At 36.4% G+C, this 9,443-nt stretch overlaps 1 protein-coding gene across 2 annotated transcripts; it reads right to left on the reverse strand.

The window, feature by feature from the left end:
- Positions 1 to 304: 304 nt before the first annotated feature.
- Positions 305 to 7,921, reverse strand: LOC101737693 (uncharacterized). Of its 2 annotated transcripts, none has more exons than XM_021350273.3 (8): positions 7,739 to 7,921; positions 6,805 to 7,651; positions 6,198 to 6,736; positions 5,290 to 6,102; positions 3,797 to 5,154; positions 2,507 to 2,704; positions 766 to 849; positions 305 to 536 (listed from the first exon to the last, which is right to left on the reverse strand). In XM_021350273.3, the coding sequence occupies exons 2-8, from the start codon at positions 7,611 to 7,613 to the stop codon at positions 390 to 392; spliced, it is 3,948 nt and encodes a 1,315-aa protein (XP_021205948.2). In that variant the 5' UTR covers positions 7,614 to 7,651; positions 7,739 to 7,921; the 3' UTR covers positions 305 to 389. The 2 variants fall into 2 exon arrangements, with proteins under 2 accessions (XP_021205948.2, XP_012548790.3); XM_012693336.4 differs by having other exon boundaries at positions 6,805 to 7,660.
- Between the last annotated feature and the right edge of the window lie 1,522 nt (positions 7,922 to 9,443).

The following is a 9,443-nucleotide window of genomic DNA, read 5'->3' on the forward strand; positions in this document are numbered from 1 at the left end:
GCCCGGAACAACAAACTCACAAAAACTCACAAAAGCCCCGGCAGTCGGACTTGTAGTGTTAAAAGATCTGATTTAATTATGGGACCATAGCCGACCGGTTTTTTTTCCTGCTGCAATCATGCATTTCTGGCATCGAGGGGGAAAAAAATTAAATAATCTATGACGTACATCCTACATTTTTGTTTATCTAGATATGTGAACGAGCTCATGATCCACCTGGTATTAGGCGAGTTACCGGCTTCGACGTGAATACCCCATCTAGTACGTCTTAACTCATTAATGTGTATCAATAAGAAAACAAGACTGACTATATATAAAACAGTTTATAATAAATAAGTGCCTACAAAACAAAAACATTAATTTACATTTTACACATACACAAATAACAGCTAGAGATTAGGCAACTTTAATAAGCCTAAGCCTACGTACCGCGCCATCACCCGCAAGTACGACGGATTCAGTTTTTTTCTCTTTTCCAGTAAAGACCTCAATAGTTTCTCTGCGCTAGCATCAAAAGGTCTCTGGTAATCTGCCGCCTGCAAAACAGAAAAATAAATTTTAATTTCCCATTGATAATTAATATTATACATAGGGTAATTAATATAACCCAAAGTAATCAGCATTTTAAGATGAAGAATAATACATCGGTGTTGGTACCGACTTGGCCGTGGTACCATGCATGATTAACTAATTTTGATCAAGTAGCAGGTTCGTCTATCATGTCTATCGTCTAATTTGAAAAAAATAAAAACAAAAAAATCTTACAGTCGTCTTCGCGATCCAGTGTAGTTCTTCGAAAAGTCTGTCGCGATTTTGAATTGATGCCGGTATGTAAGAAATACCTTCATACTAAAATAATTAAAAATAAATTTATTAACCGACAACTGACAACAAAGAAAGCACTGACCTGGAAAGTGTCTGGCAAAAGGAAGAGAGGCCGCCCCAGAACAACTTGGCGTCGCTCGGTGGAGCAGGAGCTAGGGGTCTTGGGCATGACGTGGGAGGAGTTAGAACAGACTGCCCAAGACCGATATAAATGGAAAAATTTGATTCGAGCCCTACACTCCAGCAGAGGGTAATAGGAAAGAATGATGATGATGATGAACCGACAACTGAAAGCAATCTACTGACGAGTTAGTATTTTATTTAATAACTAGCTTTTGGCAGCGATTTGAATCGCTTTGGTGTTGAAAAAATTAATGGTAAGTACATTTATTACCGCATATACCGTAGATACTTTATTTTATTACATAAAAATTATGTACCGAAGGATTTATTTTATGAATTTCATTCACCATCAATACCATCCATTTCTTATCTGCACCACTGATAACGTATGCAAAACATACACATAATTCGCATTACTGGTGGTAGGACCGCTTGTGAGTCCGCACGGTACCACCACCTTGCCTATTTCTGCCCCGGAGCAGTAATGCGTTTTGGTTTGAACGGTGGGGTTGCCGTTGCAACTATAACTACTGAGACTTTAGAACTCGTACCTCAAGGTGGGTGGCGGCATTTACGTTGTAGATGTCTATGGGCTTCAGTAACCACTTAGCACAAGGTGGGCTGTGAGCTCGTCCATCCATCTAAGCAAAAAAAAACAATTCTGCCACAATTCACATGGGTCATATTTAGAGAGTTCGAAAGCGCACACATAGGCTCTACAAACGGTTGGTTTTTTTCCAGAAGAACTTTAAGTGACATCAAAACAAGTCAAGAATTTTTTTATAAGAATTTCTGGAGACGTTTATGCGACTGCAACGATTAGAATCGCTTTTTTACCTCCGCAACATGTTTGTCCTATATTGTATTGGTACAGACTGTTAAAGGTCCAGAGCGCCCTAGGCAATCACTTTATCGACGCTCCTGTACCGTCCATAAATGGCAATCATAATACTATAAATTTTAACTAGTTGTTTTAGCAATTACGATGACGTTGTATCATCAAACCCTAGACTTTAGTAGACCAGGACATTTAATTCAGGCATTTAGTTCTTAATCGACGATATGTTATTTTCTTTATTTATTTAAAAATTCTGAGCTCGCGCGCCCCTTGTAACTACACGCCCCCAGGCACGTGCCTAGTTTGCCTCACGGATAATCCGCCTCTGAAGGTACAGCCTTTCTATAGGTTAGATTTATGACTGCGTAGAAAATTTAGACCAAACTTTTATAGGAAATAGAAGAAAGAGAGCTAAAATCTAGTAGATTGTAACAGTGGCGGATTTAGTGCTAGTGTAATCTATGAAATGTCAATTCGCAAATAAAAAGCAAAAAAAACGAAACACACACACACGAAATAGCTTAAATAATAAGTCTAGGGCCTAGGGCGCTCAAATGTATTGTGCTCGGGCGCTAGCTAAGATCGCTACGCCACTGGATTGTAATCTTAACTGTCATCAAGAATAATAGGGCTTGTTATAGACTACCAAGAAGCCAGAAAGATTTGGTCTCGTGGCGCGCTCATTTACAAATAAAATTATATACGTGTCTAAATGCTAACCTGTGAAAATTCAATGTATTCTCTTTCTATAACCTCAATCTCCATGTCAAGTTCGCAAGCAAGGGCTATTCTGTTTACTGCAATTCCTTGAAGAAGTATACTTTTAAATCGCATAAGATTAGGGGTTTCTTTTTTGTTTACCAAAAGAACGATCAGCAGAGCTTGTTTCGAATTTATCTCTGCTGTCCAATCCTCCATCTGCAATATGATTATTTCCTTTGACTATGCTCATCATTTCTACTATTACTAAGAAAGAAACTGTTTTTGCGCAAACAGTTTATTGGGTTTACTTGAAGTATTAAGTTTTAAGTTAGATTCTTATACTTTTAGGTAGGTATATAAGGTTAAGGTAAAATTACCTATATTTAGATAGTAGAAACGCCTATTTCATTTACTAATTACGTTATTATTCTCATTTCAAAACTTTCTGTAGTTACAAATACTATAGGTACAGTTTTAGTGATTGTGGACCACGAAATTCCATAAATCAGCGTAAATGCCACTTTTTTGTTTTTTCTACCTAAGCTGATGGTCTAGAGAGACCTTAACAGCGTCACCTTAACTAGTTGGTGAGCTCACGGGGTTCAAACCTGACGATGTTGCTAGCACGAACCCTAGCAAGAGCCGTGCTTCGCAGAATCTACCGCCGGATCGGAAACGCGACCCACTGAGAAGATCCGGCTGTGTCTGTGTTTACTCGCCGAACCCTTCGTCGTGAGCGACGGGTTCGACGAGAACGAAGACCGGTGCTTGGGGTACCTAAAAGTACCGTTAGTAGATCGGGAGGATCCGAAATGACGTGTTTTAGGCGACGTCGACTGTAAATGCAGCGACTTTTGAAAGTCAAGAAAATAGGATGTACTATATATGTTTTATTATCCTGCTGTAGATTTTAGTTAGCATAAAACAATATAAAATTTCATTCTCTCGGAGGCTTAACCCTATAGATTTACACGCGCATTTCTTTTTTGCATTATCTTTTCGGTTCCTAGAGTTTCAAATCACAGAGTAGCTAATCAAAAGCTTTTCACTGTTATAGGTGTTCTCTAATTATTGCCGTTATTTCCACCATTACCTCATAAAATATAATGAGAAAAGTAATTAAAAAAGCACACACACCTACAAATTTTTACACACGCACCCACGGCATACAAAGCAACATTCGGTATTTAAAAAAAATGTAAATAAAAGAATAGGTATCTATTAAAAGGATACGCTGAAGACAATAAATAAATGAAAAGTTTTGCTACGTGTAGTTTTGTAACAAAATATAAAATTAAAGGATCATACCTCTATGAGACACTGCAAAATATTTTTAGTAACGTGTTCACTAAAAATACTCGAAAGGGATTTTGAGCCCAAAAGTTCAAAAAAATCTTCGATGTTAATTATTTTGTTTAAGGGCTTACTACGATTTTCACAGTCTATATCAGAAATCGATTTGCTTTTTAGTTTTTGTTTTATTCTGGATTTTTTTAATTTTTCCTGATGCTGACTATGACTATTGTCAGAACAATATTCATTGCCATTAATACCATAGTATTCAATACATTTAACACCGTTTAAATTATTAATTTGCTTACAGGAATCCGCATGAAACGCATTATGAGCTTTATTCAATGGATTTCTTACTATAAAAAAGTTATTGTTCAACATTTGATAATTACATAGATGTATATTTGTGGATACAACATTATTTTTGAAGTTGTTGGTTGGTTGGTTGTTTCTATTTGAATGAATTTCACTCATTGCGTTCATTATTTTTTTATAAAATGTCCATAAATATCCAAGTATACGAAAAAAATCATTCCTATCAACGAAAACAGTTCCACTTTGCGATTGCAGCCACATACTTTTTGGATCATATGGTACTAAATCTCTGCATTTCTCTCTTTCTTTTACATAGCTTGTTGGCAACGATGGTTTCGTACACATTATTTCACGGTTGCTAAAATGTTTCATTCTTCTTACGTGCACCGTGTTTATTTCAACCGGTCGCCAAAAAGGGTTTCTTAATATTGGTAATATGTCTTTTGAGACCACATTAAAATCGGTTAGTTCATTAAAAATACGAAAATTTGCGAATGGAAATCGCTTGTTCTGTATGTTCACACTATTGCCAAATGCGCCATTCATATCTGGTAAACTAACAAATGGTCGCATTGATTCTGCACCAATAAATTTCGGTTGAGATTTCTTTAGTTTTTTCAGTGGAAGTAAAACTGAAGTTTTTGGCTTTATAGTTGCAAGCAATCCGTGTATCATTTTAGGTAAAACAGTGCAAAGCTCTTCAGGTAAAACCGGATTTAAAATTGCAGTTTTACATTTAAACAGATTAGCATTGCCGCTTATATTATCTAGTAAATTTTTTGGTTCCTTTCTTCTTTCTATTAAATTATCGGCACTTAAAACGTCAAATTGCAAAGTTATATTTGTCAAGAAATGCTTTATTTCGATCTTATTTCTGTTAATGGTTAATACTTCTATGTCAGGAAGATCATCATCGAACCCTGGTATTGTTTTGATAGATGCGATTTTTTTTGAAAGAGTTACAACAGGTATTTCATTATTGTTTTCCTCTTGTATATTTATATCTGACTGTGTATTATTAACCGAAGCTTCAACTTTTGTCGGTTCTTTTGTTGAAACTGTGGACAGAAAGTCAAACTTTGCAGTTTTGATACGTTTTGAATTATGACAAATTGAATAGTTTAGGCTTAGGTTTCTTAAAAGATTTTTAACATATTTTCATCGCGCAATTAAAAAATGTCGAATGAACTTACCGTCAAAATTTTTCACATTAACATCTTTTAAGTCTCGCGTATAATATATGCCGTTTTTAATTTTCTTGATAACGTTCTCAACAAAATCATTCGCCCATTTTCCTTTAGTCCGTGGATTACGTGCCAACGATGGTCTTAGTACAAAATTATGTACATTGGAAGATTGCTCTTTTACAGCTATATCTTTTGTATGAGATTGTTGAGATTGTTCATTACTTTCAAGCTTTGCAACATTTATGTTGTTGGCATTTGATTTAGTTGTACAAGTGGTGCCATTACAAGATGTTTTATTATCATCCCTACAAGATTGTACCGAAGACTTTTTGTGTAGGAATTGCAAAATTGAGTCCCTAAATTGACGAATAGGGTTATGCTTCATAGTTTCTTTAGGCTTACTATTTGTAAGGTGCTTATTTTCGCTTGTATTATTTGCAGACTTTTTCTTCTGTGTCGGTTTTTGTTTGTCCATAGTCCGTCCATTTTTCACGGCAACTGAATGCATTTTCACAATCAATTGCTGCATTTTTTCTTCATCGATGTAATTATCATTATTAATCCATGTTACTTTTGGGGGATCACCATTACTCACACAATTAGCGGAGGTAAATAGGTGCACGCCAATAATAACCAGTGGATATTTAATATATGTGATATCTTTAACATCAGTCAAGGTAGATTTCTCTATCATGATTTTAGAACTTCGGTCATTCTTTTCTTCTGTAGTATCAGAGATTTCGAGCTGTTTCACAGGAGTTTTAGATAAAATGTTTACTTTATTAAATTTGTTGTAATCTTTAGCTTGGTTTTTATCGACTGCAAGAAATTTAAATAAAAATACACTATGATTAAAAATATCAAGGGATTAAGTAAAAATTTGTAATGTTGATAAATTAATATGAACTCATTACCTTTACGAGAATTTTCAATGGTATTTGAATTAATATGTTGTTCTATTAACGATTTATGAGACTGGTTCATGTTTTTGACCGAACTGATTTTGCTACGAATTTGTTGTTTAATAGGTTTACTTTCGATTTCAGTAAGCTGTTTTAATTGTCCATAATTTTTCGTAACTTTCTTGGTTCCTTTTCCAATAGCCGGTTCCGATTCCTCAGATGTAGATTTACTGCAAACGATTACGTTTATAATTGATTTATTATCATTGTTAAACGAGTGTAAGTCATTCATTTTTTGTCTCCTTTTCTTTTGACGTCTTCCGTCGACGTGGCTGCGTTTATTGATATTCTCATTTGTTGAAGCTGGGTGGGTTGTTGGTGTTTCATGTTTTTCTTGTATTGCGGTAAAAATATTTTCAATATCCTCTTCATTATTGATAACCGTTATGCGATCGAAACTCGACGAATGTGAAAAACTTCTCGGGCACCTACTATCTACTTCGATACTGGAAATGTAGGCAAACTCTTCAGTTCGACACGTTTCGGCATAACTGAAATTTTATATGTCAATTAAAACAAAATTAACGTAAAAGGCGATCGTGAAATTCAAATCAAATACCTTGTGCTTTTTCGACTTTTCGGAATGTTTTTAAAACCTCTCCGAGTACTAATATTCTTTGGAAAAAATATTGAATTACTATCCTCCGATGCTGGCGGTGACGGTTTAAATTGGAACTTGTTTATGCTTTTCAGGACCGACCACATGTCGTGCGTGTTAAATTGATGATTGTTGTGGTCGTTTGATTGTTGTTCGCGATTGTGTTTCTTTTTCTTCATTGCATTAGTTTTTTTACCTTTGGAGCATTTTTTGGTTAAGGTCGTAGAACTGCTGTCCATATTTAAATAACAATTATAACCATTGTATTCAGCTTTTCTCTGACGGCACATGACGTTCGAGGGGCAGCTGCGTTTCTTAGTTTTTGTTTTACGATTGCTGTCTTGGTTACAATATTCTGAATCGTTCATATCGCTGACAGTACAGTTCCGTGGTACCGGCACTTTCTGATTCGGTAGAGTTAAAACAGATTTTTTCTTTTTTTGACTCAATTTGACCGGCTTCAATTCGTCCGAGTTAGCCTTGTAAACTTTACCAGCCAGTGAAAATGATGATGGGACTTTGGAATATTCGTTAATGTGAACCACGTCTTTTTCGGTGGTTCTGGAGTACAACTGATAATTATTTTCGTATAGATACGGCGATTTATAAGAATCGGAATGTTTCTTCGATTTCCAATGTTTACTTTTACAATTTGTAGTCGCGAAGTCTATTTTCACTAACCGATTGGAATTTCCCGCTTTAGAACTATCCAACGAACATAGAGAAACTAATGGGTCATCTTTAACAGCCAACGACGTTTTTATAGCCATTTCCCTTATATTGGGCTTAAATATTTTTCGATCTGCAACTAAATTCACTATTCATTTTGAATACAACATTAAAATAATTGAAAGCTCATATAGATATAGCTATAGAAGGAAAATAAAAAAAATACCTTCTGATTTTGAACAGTAATTTTGCCCGTAAATTCTAAATAAATTATAACTTCATGAAAACACAGTATGTGTTATAAAATATTAAAAACGTTAAAAAAAATATCAAAATTTATAAATTAAAACATCGTTCTATTGCCATTATGACTTTCCTAAAAGTGTAAAAAATCAAATTGTCATCACCTATTAGTTTTAGGTTTATTTTCGCCTTCTTTATATTTCATGCAGTTCTAATGCATAACCTTATTTAATATTGAATTCTTAATTTAGTTTCATATATGCATTTGATAGGCATTCTGCCACCTTCGAGTTACGTAGCGTACTACGTAAGCAATTAACTAATTAAAAGAGCGAACGCGCTTACGTTTTTTTTTATTGCTTTGATGGGTGGACGAGCTCACAGCCCCCCTGGTGTTAACTGGTTACTGGAGCCCATAGACATCTACAATGTAAATGGGCCACCCACCTAGAGTTATAAGATCTCAGTATAGTTACAACGGCTGCCCCGCCCTTCAAACCAGATCGCATTACTGCTTCATGGCAGAAATAGGCAGGGTGGTAGTACCTACTCGTGCGGACTCACGAGAGGTCCTACCACCAGTAATTACGCAAATTATAATTTTGCGGGTTTCATTTTTATTACACGATGTTATTCCTTCACCGTGGAAGTCAATCGTGAGCATTTGCTGAGTACGTAATTCATTAGAAAAATTGGTACCCGCCTAAGATTCGAACACCGGTGCATCGCTCAACACGAATGCACCGGACGTCTTATCCCTTAGGCCACCACGACTTCAATCGTACTACTTACGTAGCGATCCGACGCGATGATATGCAAATACAATACGATGCGGGGCGACTCACTGGCTGTGACCTACGTGTGCCGGACCAGCAACTCTTTCAAAAGTGTACTAGTTCTAACACTAGGAGCAGTCGACCCACAGACACAGCCCACTGAGTTTCTCGCCGGATCTACTCACTGGGTCGCGTTTTCGATCCGGTGGTAGATTCTGCGAAACACTGCACTCAGCAACACTCCGGTTTGAGCCTCGTGAGCTCACCTACACGTTAGGGTGAAGCTGAAATAGCCTCTCAAGGCTATCAGCATCGGTAGGGAAAAAAAGAGCAGTCATAGCACAGGTTACAACAGCTTGTTGATTTTATCGCTTCGTCATGGTTCCGGTCCAAGAACAAATGCACTTCTTCTTAGTCGCATACTTCATTGCTGAAGGTCGTGTCCCTGAAAGCCCTTCGTGGCTCTTTGTACCATCAGTTTCCATTTTCTTCGGTTTTCGGCTTCTCTCAGGGCGGTCGCAACAGAAAGTCCAGTGAGCGCAGTTATCTGATCTGACCAACGGTTTGGTGGCCGGCCGGCGGGTCTTTTCCCTTCTACCTTGCCCACCACAGTCCCATGCGCAATGTTGGCGTGAGGTGATGGTTTGCTTATTACATATAAAATTATTAATCATTGGGAATTTAATTGTTTTTATGATCGGACAATCACCAATAGTCGTCGAACAAACGATAATTGATCAAAATTAATTAATCTGAGCGAAAAAATAAAGATATCTAGTAATGGGGGCCAACTGAAGGGTGATCATTTGTTTAATTAATTATAAATAAATAAACGACGAACAAATAATAAAAAAATTAAAAAATCCGAAATCCAAAAAAAGGGGGGCCAAATTCAGTAAGCCGTATCAGGGG

This window comes from Bombyx mori, chromosome 21 (genome assembly GCF_030269925.1).
Source record: "Bombyx mori chromosome 21, ASM3026992v2".
Classification (NCBI taxonomy): domain Eukaryota; kingdom Metazoa; phylum Arthropoda; class Insecta; order Lepidoptera; family Bombycidae; genus Bombyx; species Bombyx mori.